Source organism: Rhamphochromis longiceps, linkage group LG22 (assembly GCF_057381845.1).
Source record: "Rhamphochromis longiceps isolate RC_006_pf linkage group LG22, R_longiceps_female_GT1.1, whole genome shotgun sequence".
Taxonomy (NCBI): domain Eukaryota; kingdom Metazoa; phylum Chordata; class Actinopteri; order Cichliformes; family Cichlidae; genus Rhamphochromis; species Rhamphochromis longiceps.
In genome coordinates this window covers 23,245,167-23,258,925 of record NC_140577.1, presented here as the reverse complement: position 1 = coordinate 23,258,925, position 13,759 = coordinate 23,245,167, and the positions used below count along the sequence as shown (strand labels likewise).

The following is a 13,759-nucleotide window of genomic DNA, read 5'->3' as shown; positions in this document are numbered from 1 at the left end:
TTTTGTACAGTCAGTACCCATTTGGAAAAATAAACTCTCCAGTGCACTCGTTTACTGTTTTGCTTAGAGCTCAATGGGACATTCTGTCCATGCAAGCTGAGCCTAAAGCTAGTATCTTGTTAGTTTAATTTATCTTTGCAAAAGCAGCAAGCTTACTTACTAGCTTAATATTTATTTACGTAACAGGTAAGCTTTTATCTAACCACTTTTATTTAAGCAAACCGTGAATCATTACCCAACAATATCTCATCATCCCTGATGATTAGAGCCTGACTGATGTATCGGCAGGTCGATATTATCTGCCGATATTAGCTATTAGCAAACCTGTTAGCATCAATGAAAAATCGACTGAAAATTATGAAAATAATTTAATTAATATGCAGACTAAATTATAATCATAAAAGCTCATTTGAAAAGTAACAAAGAGACAGGAGAAACATCATTAGAGTCAAGCACAATAGGCAGAAATCATTACAAAAAGGGTTTAGGTTAGCATAAATAAGACAGCAGTTTGTTTCTTAGATTTACAGTGTCCATGCTTTTTTATGCACAGCCACAAGAGGGCGCACTCCTGTTTTAGATATTTTTCTTAGTATTATTATTGTTTTGGGGTTTTTTTTTAAATCAGATTATTCCTTTTGTTAAACAAAACATTGTTCAAAAATTTACATTTCATTACCTATGCAAATAAATAACTAGGGTTTACATCTTTTGGAAAGGCTTGACTCACCTTGTTCGGACACCAGAGGGTCACACGATCCAAAGCTGATGGCCAGCAGAGCCAGAGAGGAGCAGAAAAGCCACATGGTTTCACTCCTCCAAAAAACACCACCTCACCTCACTCCAGCCACCAGCTGATGGATAAACACAGAGAAAAAGGGAAAGTCAAAAAAGTCAAATCCCTCCTTCATTCTGTCAACATGCCACCCAGTTTGCTTACTCTGCCGACAGCTGTGCATTATGCTTGACTCCTAAATAGACGTTGATGTATATTTATGAGTCAGTCACAGTTGATGTGTTAATTATGTAGTATGATGCGGGCTTTGTTAGTGGCATATGAATTAACCAGAATGGTCCTCATTAAGTTGTGTAACTCTATAATGTCTGATCATAGTCATTATCCTGTCCATCTGGTTGGCCTTCGACTGGGCAGCTGCTACACACACTCTGACACATACATGTGAATATAACTAATATACATATATATACACATATATATATATATATATATATATATATATACACACACACACACACACACACACACACACATATATATATATTATATATATATAGCCACATTTGACCATGAGCACATGCGCACATTAAGCACATTATTGACGCAAACAAAGCAGCAAATGCAAGACAACAAAGCAGAAGATGGACATGAAAGCAAAATGATTTACATGCAGGACGGTTGGTCTAGAGTCAAACAGACAGAGGGGCCAAAACACACAAACACATCTGGAGACTATTCCACTGGAGCCATTGTTCTGCTGTACCAGATGCTTCCACGTGGCCAAACAACAGGCACACAGACACACACACAAAGGCATGCATAGATTAAAATGCACGCCACGTAGAAATAATCATTATATCTTGGCTGCGCAGTCTCTCTCCCTTACTACAGTAGCTCATTTATAAACGCACACAAGAATGTACGTGCATAAACATGCTAATCCCGCCCACTTGCATATAACCCGGGTAAACACATCCCAGCTGACCTGGACTTGCCCTCGGCATGTGCTAGGACCCCATAATTCTGTAGTGTTTACAGGTTCAGCAGGGCCCTCAAGGCAGGCAGGCAAGCAGACTGTATCTCTGAACACACACCTGTGCTGTCTGCCAGGAGAAATGACCCCCACACTCCCCTGGGGCTACACAATGTGGCGTGTGAATACTATCCAGCTTGACCTGACTTCTGTAGCAAGCTGTTAAAAGACAATATGGTGGAGGACGGTGCTTCAAATTATGTTCTGGAGAAACAGAGACAGCCTGACCTGCCCCAGACTTTCATTTGAAGTATGCAGTCCACTTTGGGAGCCGTTGACTTAAGTAGTGTGGCTCAGTTCAAATACTCCACTTCGTATATTTTCATGTACCATAATATGTACACAATGTGCTGGTATGCACAGTTTACTGCGAAGAAATTTTGACAGGTTAGCTACATTAAACACTGTAAACTTGGAACTAAGAATACGAACACTGTCAACTATAGCCAACAGGGGTGTTGCCAGGCCTGTGGTGCTTTTTCTTTATTTCATATTAACTAGTGAGTCAAACAAAATTCTGCTGCAGATACTAATTTTGGTGACCGTTAGGTGATGCACAGGTAATGTAAGCTGAACAAAACATGCAAAACAAACAGGGAACCTAACATTGTTTTGGGAATAACGAATACGAAAATCCCAAAGATTTTCATTTGTAAGAAATGCTTTTAAAAAACATATATATGTTAAAAATTGCTAACTATTGTTGAGAATACATACGCTACAATCAGTGTAGTAAGAAAAAGACGATGTTTGAAATATTAGACTTCGACGTCATGCTAGCTGCTCCATTTTCGTAACTATCGTAACCTACGTTATATTAAATTTGGTCCCACATAATACTACATTTTTCAGCAGGGACGATGGCACTATTAGGCACATAAATACCAAACAATATCATAATAAATTAACATAATGTATTTCCTATAATTCTTTTTTTAAACTGCTGCTGCTGTTAGCTTGCTAAGCTAGCACTGACGTCATCATTAATAGTGATATCATATGATGGTTTTGTTGACTAAAAATAGTTTAGTAGTCAAGACGGTAAGAGTGAACACAATTTGCTCTTAACTTTTTGGCCCATTCTGCGTACACCATCGTGCTCCTGGAGCAATTCATTTAGCCATGATGATAGGAACACTATTATGCATGAAATATTACAAATTCAAGTACCCTGAGACAGCACAGGCGTGGTTGCTTTTTCTTCCATATTTTTTATTTTAGGTTACCGGTTTATTTAAGAACCAAGGTCTTTGCAAGATCCTGTACAATTATGCTAAGCCACAAATGATCTGTCGGCACTACTGTTGCCAGTATGAGTACTATTAAGGTGAAACTATCTAGTTAGCTAAACGACAAGAAGAATACGTTAAAAAACGTGTTTTCTCCTGCAGCCGGATGGGTGGGAAGTTAATCAAAGCCTTAGACAGCTATGTTTGAGCAGTCTGAAGCTACAGCCATTATTATAGGCTTCATGCCACATGATCACAATAATAAGAAAGTTCACACAGTACATAATGCATAATGCATCACAGTCCACAGAACACAAGCTGGGGGAAAAGTTACAGCTCATTGCTATTATTATCTGGCCATAATCCAAAACAGTTTAATAGGTTTCCTGATATAAGTTGCTATGGATGTGTCTCTTTCCATTTCTGTCTCTGCACTGCATTCATAGCTTGCAATAACAGATACAGTAAAGCCAGGATGGGGTTATGCCACTGGGCTTGCCGCAGGCCCGGCCATGACTCGGTGAGCAGGCCTGTGAGTGATTGGGTCACTGGTTATGGATAAGACACAGGAAGGAAAACAGGAGCAGATGTCTTACTGTTATAGCTCTAAAAGCCGAAAGACAAGGAGTGACAGACAGAAGTAATGACCAGCATCCACAATCACAGCCCAGCCCAGTAGTACCAGTACTTTTTATGGATTTGAATACACATACAGAATGAGCCACTGACACAGTTTCACATAATGACCGAGGCTCTTGTGCTCAGGGCTTAGCAATTTTCACTGTCCTGCATTTCATCACAATTGCCACTGTTTACAGATGGAACAACATCTCTAGCACAAGCCTGTTTAGAGGAACACATTCTGACAGAGTTAAATGAAACATGTCCACTTTATGGCCTGACAAGAGAATTGCTTTTATTGCTTATTAGCCACCCAGACATGGATGATTAAATAACAGTGATCCAACAGCCCACTGTTTAGAATAGTTTGCATCTGTTTAGATTGAAGAACCCGGTGTAAATGTGTCTGTCATTCACTATCTGAGGGTTCATTGCTTTTCCAGCTGTCTCTCACAGCATCCAGAAGCAAGAAGACTGATAGGGGCAGTTTACAATCTAGTCTGCTTCCAATCTACTCTAGGCTATCACACAAGAAAACACAATCCAAGAGTGGTATTGCTGCTGAGTTGTGAAAGCAACTTCCTGATTGGCCGCCAGTTTGTCACCCTGGCTCAAAATCCTCAAGGGAAGTTCTCTCTGAGAAGAGGCTGTACATGGAATTCAGCCATCAAACAGAAGCCCTGCCTTATCGGTCAGGTAGCCCGCCTGTGTGCATTCGTGTAAAGTACAACATGTGTTCTACAGAAGGCGAAAGGGGCTGCCATACAGAGTGGACAGACATACTGAATAGGAAGTCAACAGAGGCTCATTTATGCAGATGAGCACACACACAGTGACTCAAGCCATTTAACACCATGCTCCAGAAGCTACCGTTCAACAACACAATCACAAACTCAATTTCTGTTTACGAGGTGCTTCAAAATCAGCTCTGCTAATTGTTAGTGTGAGTAAGGTTGGTCAATTCTTATTGTGAGAAAACTAAAATAATTGTTGGGCTGCTGTGAGCCCTGCATTCCTCCAGAGAATGCATGGCTGAAAAAAACTAGAGTCTACTTGCCTAGAGCGTCTATAGCAGTTCTGCATAGCTGTAATACAGATGTTATGCTAAAATGCTGATTTAAATATTGATGCTTACTACATTCAATATCTTCATTTAGCGTGTACCAGTGAGATTTAGAACTAAACACAAATGCATGCAAGTAGAAATACACAACAGGAAAACTTTAACTTGGACCCTATGATGGTCATTTATGGTCAGATGGATCAGAGGGTTCGCAGTTTACAATAAGTTACTTCTGAGGGGAACATGAGTGTGTAGATCAGACCAGTCATGGATCAGTCATGGAAATCCATCTGGTGGTTTTTGAGACTCCAAACCACAAATCTGAACCTTATGCTGAAGCAAAAGGGGAAAAAGGCAAAGTCATCAAAGTCTGGGATTCACCCTCTAAGTAAGGTTTACATTTCTCTCAATGTTTCTGACCTGAATGCAGTTCTAAGTACACTCATAGGTTCAAACAATACTAGTTACACTACTGCTGGATGTCGACGTCGGTCAACATGCTGTTTCCCAAAATGCATTTTGCTTTGAAGACATGAACGTGCACACTCTGTATCTGAAAGTTTTGACCTTTTCACAAACTTGTTTTAACTTTAAATAAAAGTAGCTGAAGTGGGCCCCGAGGGCTTAACACTCCAAATATCAACTGACTCCGAGCAAAAACCTTCAAACTAGCGAAGGTAATATCCAAACCTGTGTAACACTGAAAAGAGACTGAGGCAAGTTTTTACTAGTCTTACATTCTGGGCAGTGTTCAAGGGCTTTATTTGAATATTTGCTAGTGTGAATCAGACCAGGAAAGGAACTGAGCACTAAATACATAAAACTCTTTCCTGTGATTGCTCAGGGCTACCTGGAAGTTCCAATGCCACGGACACCTACGGCCCTTTTGCAAACGCAACGAAGCAAAGTTAGTCCTAATCTGATGACATGACCCGGTTGGCTCCTAGCCTATGTTGTGGATGAAGTCAGCCTGGAGAGAGCAGATGACTTGCCGATTTTCTTCAGCTTGACTTTACATTTCCGCCTAATGTTCACTTCACAGCTGAACTGAATGAGCAAGGAGTCAAGGAGATGATACAATTTCCTGTAGGCCCAACAAAAGCTGGTATGGAAGATATACGTGGGAGAACATACCGCCCTGTGGCCTACAGCTATGCATTGCACAGACAGCCTCCAGCAGGTTAAGTGAGCAACACTTAATGGGCATAGATTTGTAACGTTTGTAACAGGGCTATGAGGAGACTACTGGTGGTAGGAGAGTTCTGTTACATACCAGGGTTTCCAAGCTTACATGTGCAAGTTTCTTTTAGTTAAAATGACCCTTAAATGAAACCAGAATCCTACTTGGACAACGTGGAAGTGTGGAAAATGTTCCACATTTTGAAGGAGGAGGGTGAAAACAAAAAAAGAGTAGGAGGATTTATTTTTTAATGTGAGTCGTGGGGTGCAGACAGGATGCAAAATCCAGCAAACATGGGGGATAGCTGAGTAATTAGGAAAGCAGATGTTACTGCGGTATTCAAGCCCCCACTCCTCTGGCGTTCATTTTCTTTCCCAAGAAGTGAAAATAAGTTTTAGAGACCGATCCGAGATCATTCCAAAGCTGATTACTTTTTTCGAATGATATGCATGTAGTGGGGAAAAAACCCCAGTGTACTTAGGAGGCTTTTCCATGCCACAGGGGGTTGGATGCCATCCAAACAAAACAGCAACACCTCAGCCGTTCTGTGCCCATGCCTGGCTTATTAGATGTGAAGGAAAAATCAGCATCACTTTTGCCAGGAGCTAGTCGTTTTCTTGCAAAATCCAATAACGGAATACTAGCTTACTACAACTACACGAGTCAGAGCGGCCGAGAACATACAACTTTAATGATCTCCGCTGAGAGAAAGCAACTTTAGAGTACTTTTGCTCAGTATCCCAGATTGTTGGTGTGTGGTACACCCCGCAGTATGGTATCCCCATGTGACGTTGCCCACTGTAAGCAGTCTTTGCTGCTACAACACTTCCATCACTAAAGTTCCGCTGCACTTCACTAACTTGTCTTTAAATCTCCGGCGGATGTGGCAAAAAAAAAAAAAAAGCATCGCTTTTTAAACGAAAAGTTAAAACGACAGAGAGCATGTAAAATCCTTACCTTCAATTTCTGATAAATCCACAAGTTTGCGACCACATTAATCCGCTGTTGTGCGTGTATAGATCCAAGGTCCGGTTTGGGAATCCTGCAGGCAAATGTAATCCAGCCTAGTTTTTGTCCCCTTGCCTTTTTTTTTCTTGAGTCTTCTTCCACAGAGAAAGGAAAGAGGGAAAAAAAGTTACAGCAAGATTAGCCGTGTCCAACTTTTTCCCCCTCCCCTCTCTGCTGATCCCAAGTGTCTTTCTCCCTCTCTCGCCTCCTCTTTGCTCTCTCTGTTGTCTGTCTCTCGGTTTCTTATTACTTTTTTCCTCCCCTTGGTCTCTGTCTATTCCTCCAGCCTGTCTCTCTTCCAGTCTCCCTCCAACACCCCCCCTTTACCTCTCCTCTCCTCTCCTCTTTCTCCCTGCTCTCTCCCTCTCTCTTTGGGAGATCTCTCTCAAACATGTGGTGACATCAACTTGTCCACAAGGCTGGAAAATAAGCCCTGGGCATCTCTCTAATCTTTTTGGCAAGCTGTTCCAGGCCTCTCTACCCTCTCTTTACCCTCTACCCCATCATCTTACCTCCATCTCCCCCTCACCTCTTACTATTTGATTCATGACATACCAGAAAAACAGACTTTCTATTCTGCCTGGGTTAAAGCACTGTATTAGGAAAAGAAATGCAGATTAGGCTCTCCTGGTTGGTGCATTATGGAGAGGAATTTACTCCATTAAAATTAATGAACTTACTTATCATACTTACTTATGATTGAAGGCCACATCCACAGCTTCCATATTGTTTTATCACTCACTTTTATTGCATCCAATCCATAAAGTGGCCTCGGTTGGAGCCCCTGACCATCCAGAAACACCAGTCCTAACAGCCACATAAATTCCACCTTTATTGTCAATAAGTAAATAGTTCAGGAGGCAGATAAATATCACTTTGTCTTTTGATTTATGCGTACCTCCCTTCAGATGGTATGGAAGAATAGGTAGAGGACTGTGCTCACATCTACAAGATATTTATTTCTGTCCTCTGTTGAGAGGTCAACATCTCTACTGAGTAGTTATCTTTAACTCTCTCATTAGCTTTTACCCCTAGTTTAAAAAAACACAATAAAGGAAAATGTGAAAACTCTCTAAGTAGCATCCGTCCACTCAAATTGTTTCACTTCTGTCTAATGAAGCTGAAAATGCTTTGAACTAGATGCTTACCCAGAGGTGTCCTCTTTGAACTAAAAACACTGGTGGAAAGCAAGGTAATTCAGCCACTACCAATGGGGAATCTGGACAAATGCGTGCATATGTCTTTGTATGGTTTGACGGCATAAGCAAAGAAAGAAAGGAATTGAAAAGGTGTGGCTTCCCCTATTTCACAGAGCATGTTGACAAATGATGTGTTGAAGTTTGGCTCTGACCAGACAATAAAAGTTAATCTGATGAATCTCCCTATCCTGACATATTACCCAACCTCCAGGGATGAGTCAAAATGTTAATGATGTATTGCTCATCCAGTTCAATCCATCACAGTTCATGACTTATTGCAATGTGTGAAGTGCAGGAACAAAGTAAAAGGCTTTCTTGTCATTGCCTGGCTGTGTTTCACAGTCTAAGTAGAATTTAAATCTACAAATAAGTCAAAGAGGCTCCCCAAATGTGTCATGTCCAGGACCAAAAGTGTTCAAGTTCAGCAGTATTATGATCACATGGTCAGTCGTAACCATGACCATTAAAAGCATGAAAATATGTTGACACATCAGCATGATGCTAATATAATGGTGATAGAATGGCCCCAACCAACCATACCTTGGTGATCTGCAAATCAACCAACAGGACTACTGCCAACAGGCAACAAGTGGTTACAACATATGGCAAAGATATATTTCAAGCTATCTTATAACTTGGTGTTTCGTGAAGTCCGTTCTTTATCATATTGCACATGCAAGTTTTGGTGAAATTTGTAAGTACTATGCATGAAGGTTATCCTGTGAAAATGTGAAAAAGTCCCCTTCAAATCATTTTTGTTGAAGATCATAAGGTGATTGTATACATTTATTTGTAACTCTTGCTGTAATCTGACCATTTCTGTAGATGCAGTAGTGATTCTTGTGAAATGTGATTAGATGGACAGTAGGATGGAAACACAATGGGCACCTCACAGTGGCTAGAGTTCACTGGTGTTTTGGCTGGTATGCTAAAAAAAGTCAGTGTTGAAAGCTGCAGTTCCTCAGAGTTCCACGGCAACAAAAGCAAGTCAGTTCCCATAAAATGTTTTGTTAAAATTCCCCAAATCACAGCAGAAACAGACACGTTTAGAGCTTGGTACTACAATAGGAGCTTACAATCAATTTCCCCTTGTTACGTTCCATCTAGGGGGCCAAGACATGAAAAGGAATTCATTTTCAACTTGCAAAAAAGGAATAAATGTTACAGAAAATTAAATCATTAGTGGTCATTACACCCACTTTCCCAAGATTAAAACATCCTCCCGATAATGGTTAATTCAAGAGTGAAGAAACACTGATGGGTTAAAGTCAATAGAAACAAAGAGATGATAAAATAGACCTAAAGGACACTTCATCTCCTTTTCAATACAGCGCTATAAATTAGCTACTGCTTGAACTTTAGAGAAGCAGAATGGGATTATCTAAGCCCAGAAGCACTTGAAGTTTGAAAGGCAAGTGGAATTGGGTTCAAGTAGAACTATGGCGCGACACAGTGCTTTTCTTCTTCATCTTTGTTTTTGCATAGTTGTATCACATGTTGCAGACTCGTTTCATCACTGATTCTTTGGTTACACTTGGTGATGATGGACACTGGATAGGAAAACTCCAAAGCAGCCATGGATGATTTCTACATTTAAATATTTGTCACTCATGTCTCACATCATCAAAAAATGTAATATTAGTGAAAGATAACCGAAGTTAAAACAAAATGCAGTTTTTAAATGATGATTTGATTTAGTATGGGAACAAAGCCCTCCAAACCTACCTGGCCCTGTGTGAATTAACTATGATTTAACAGGTTTTGGAAAGCTGAGCTCAATTTCACTAACCACACCGAGGCCTGATTAATGCCAAACCTGTTAAATCAAAAAATCACTGAAACAGTGTTGCATCTTCCTATGAGTGTCAAGCCAAAATTACTCCAAGAGTGCATTGATGACTCATGCAGGAGGTCACCAAAAAAAATAAATCCAGGGCAGCATTTAAAGACTGCAGGCCTCATTTGCCTCAGTTAAAGTCAGAGTTCATGAGACTGGGAAAAATTGACATCCATGGTAAAGTTCCAAGGAGAAAACCGCTGCTGACCAAAAAGAACACAAAGCCTTGTCCCAAAAAACATCTTAATAATCTTTTTGGAAAAATTTTTTTACTGATAAGACAAAAGCATCTGGCACATAACTAGCACAGCGTTTCATAAAAGTACAACAATAGTCATAAATGGTGGTGCTAGTGTGATGACCTGGAGCCGTTTTATTGCTTCAAGAACTGAACAACTTGCTGTGATTGATGGAACCATGAATTCTGCTCTCTGTGAGAAAATCCTGAAGGAAAATGACAGGCCATCAGTTCGTGACCTGCAGCTCGAGCAAACTTAGATTATGAAGCAGGACGGGCTGAGCCCCTGAGTCTCAACACCAGCAAGTTTCTCTGAATGGCTCAAAAGAATAGAATGTTTTTGGAGTGGCCTAGTCAAAGTCAAAATGCTTTGGCATGACCTTAAACAGGCCGTTCATGTACAAAAGCTCTCCAGTGTGGTTGAATTAAAATAATTCTGCAAAGGTGAATTGGTCTAAATTCCTCCACAGCAATGGGTCTTTGAAAGACTCATTGACAGTTATCGACAATGTTCCCTCTAATTTTTCATGTGTCTGAGCAAACACACAAACTCCCTGAGTGGTCCCTTGGACCACTGCGAGCAACATTAGACATGTGCACTGTGGTCACGCCAGCATCGAATCCATCCAAGTTACATGGTTTATTAAAATAATCAAATTACAGCATTTATGTTAGACTACTTTTAATTAACTGCTTTAGCCCATTTACAATGAAAATTTAGAAAAATCTTGTTCATGACCTGTGTAGTATGTTAACACTATTGGAAGTAAAAATAATTTGAACTCCAATTTTGAAAACACAACTTTCTTTCTTTTTTTTCTTTTTTTTTTATATAAAGCTCTGACTTGTATTATGAGTATGAGTCTGGGAGAGAGTCCTGTAACTCTCTGTCTGCAAAATACAGAATATAATGGCCACTGTTGGGCAATTAATTATGTAGTTACTTCTTCAAAAAAGTAACTGAGTTTTGCTAACATTAAAGATTCTTGCAGCTATTTACCTAAAAACGCAGCCAAGGCGTTTTTTTAAATAAACATTTCAAACTATTTACAGAACAATCAGCTGTTCTGCATCAAATTTGATGCCACACAAATTATTTGTGCCACTCCAAAAAATTATTTCTGTCCACTATAAGATAAAGGAGAACAACAGCCTGATACCTGCAGGCATAGCTGGACCGGCCATCGGGCATACCGGGCATTTGCCTGGTGGGCCGTGGGCAATTTTTTGTTTTCATGGGCCAATGGACTTTTTTTTTTTTTTTTTTTTTTTTTTTTTTAGGAAGGGTATATATAATGAAAGGTGTTGGATTGGCCAATTGGTCATGATTGACTCTGGGCTGGACCAATTACAGCCGAGGAGGCCGAATGCACCCTCCCCCTTGTTTAGCAATCACGTGATTTTCGCGCATTGCATGCCGGGAACTCGTGGCAAAACAATCCAAGTACCGCATCAAATGCAAGAATTTGCAGCACCGCAAAACGTTCATTCTCTGGTTCCAATACCTTCTTGTCTTTTCTTTGCCGCACAAAAAAGGAATGTACAAAACAAAAGGAGAACAATGCCGGTCCGTACAAAGACAGACTCGACGAAAAGACAAAGAAAAGATACGAGGAAAAATCAGAGTGAAAGGGTCAGACCCTTACGAGCACACAGAGTGGACAAAAGACGTCAGCGTGCTGCCCAACTTTCACCACGCTCAGATTTATATTTATACGGTTCTTGGAGTGAGTGCATACACTCATGAAGTTTAGTAACTTCAGGTCACTGCAACAAGCCCAGGTACAGTTTACCGACAGATGGGTACAGGACCTTGAAATGCACCGTGTAGAACGAAAGACCATCGTACGAACAAAGGTAAGTTTACCAGTCTCACAAATCGTCGTCATAGATACACATTCGTTAACAGTTTATTAATATAACCTTTGAGCTCAAGGGTAATTAATTAGTAGTGGAAATAATTTCTGGTAGCATTACAGAAATGTAGCAGTGACAATAATATTGTATGTTGTAATCGCACTGGACAATTAGTGATACAAAACAACTGTTTTATCCTGTGAATAAAAGTATATGTTTTTGTCAATGTACCATGGTAATAACAGAAGCGAAACGCAATATTGTGTCAGGACAATTCACTATTTATGCACAATAAACAAAGGAGCATAGCGCGACAATTTCTGTTCAGCGCCAGACTTGCTTGTAACCTATATCACCAATTATGTTAAGAAAAATGACGTATTAACTACAGCAGACTAACATGTGAGCTGGAGTGTTCTGAGACGTTATATTTGGTATATCCAGACCATCCGTCGGCTCTTACTTCGGAAACATGGCTTAAAAAATTTCTCTTCAACGACGTAATCCGATAAAAAAAAAAAAAAACGATCTCTTTACCCGTCGGCTTCCCGTGGCTGCCATGCGACCGGCTATTGCAGTTAATAATACAACAGCTTCTTGCCATTTTTTGGGTTTCTTTTTATCGCTGTGTAACTGAGTTCAATTGAAAGCCTGCGTGCGCGAGTACCTCTTGCCACAAATTCCCAGAATCCTTTGCGGTTTTACCCCTGAATGACGTCACATTTCCAATCTTTATCCTGGTGGGCCGGTCTCTAGTCAAAATGCCCGGGCCGATTTTTTGTCCCAGTCCAGCCTTGCCCGCAGGCCTGACAACAGGAGATGTATCACTCCTGTAACATTCAGCAGTCGCCTCATTGTCCTGACACACACAACAAAACTATTGACTACACTACACACTAACTACACAAGATTTGCACTAAACGTCGCAAATCTCTCACATCTCAAAACACTGCCGTCACCTCCTAAAACTTCCCCCTTCCTAAACACTAAATGCCATGTTGCCATATCATTTTTTGATTGGTCGACATGGTACATTTTTCCACCAATAGGAAAGGGTGTGGTTTTTGGTTTTGTTTTTGCTCACAGGCGGAGAGTGCTTTCGAGCGTTTTCCTTATAAAACGCAGTTTTTACCGTTTCTTCCCGCAGTAAATATAAACAACGATAGTATTCAGGAAGAAAACCAAACACTGCATATATTTTTATCATAACTCTGGTTTTACGTGGCCTATCAACACAATTTACAAACTGGTATAAAGTCCACACTTTTTCCGTCAATTTTTCCGTCTGTCCTGCTCACATCTCCAATGGTTGTACACGTTGTCATTAACGTTGCTTCACTCCACATCAGCCACGCCGCTGTGCCAGCTAAAACACAGGTGTCGGCACATAAGGACGCTGTCATAGCCTGTCAACGACGTTGATTAGCTGCGTATATACGAATGTGAATCGCATCATTGGCTGGACTATGGGATAAAGTGGCATCGTTCTAATCCCATACGGGAGCAGCACTGTCTAACACTGCAAAGCAGAATTGTTAAAGTATTAATTTTAATTTCAATTCAGGTTAGATTTTTTTTCTGTGCGCAACGCAGAGACCGTGCCAGCAGTGCGCAATTGCGCACAGCTTAGAGGGAACATTGGTTATCGCAATCATTTGATTGCAATTCTTGCTGCCAAGGGTGATTTAGAGAACAATTACATGTATTTTTTTATAGGGCCAGATAGGTTAGGATAACTTTTTTCCCTTGAATAAA

The 13,759-nt window shown here is 40.4% G+C and overlaps 1 protein-coding gene across 5 annotated transcripts in view; it reads right to left on the bottom strand.

Moving 5' to 3' along the window:
• The window catches only part of col16a1 (collagen, type XVI, alpha 1), a 106,864-nt gene extending 99,750 nt beyond the window's left edge, over positions 1–7,114 (bottom strand). For 3 of the 5 annotated variants that reach the window (XM_085395684.1, XM_085395687.1, XM_085395689.1), the window contains exons 1-2: positions 6,823–7,114; positions 731–854 (exon numbers count right to left, since the gene is read on the bottom strand). In XM_085395684.1, the coding sequence (XP_085251810.1) occupies positions 731–806 (76 nt within the window). In that variant the 5' untranslated portion in view covers positions 807–854; positions 6,823–7,114. The remainder of the gene's footprint in view (positions 1–730; positions 855–6,822) is intronic. The other 2 variants (XM_085395688.1, XM_085395685.1) reach the window with 1 other exon arrangement.
• Between the last annotated feature and the right edge of the window lie 6,645 nt (positions 7,115–13,759).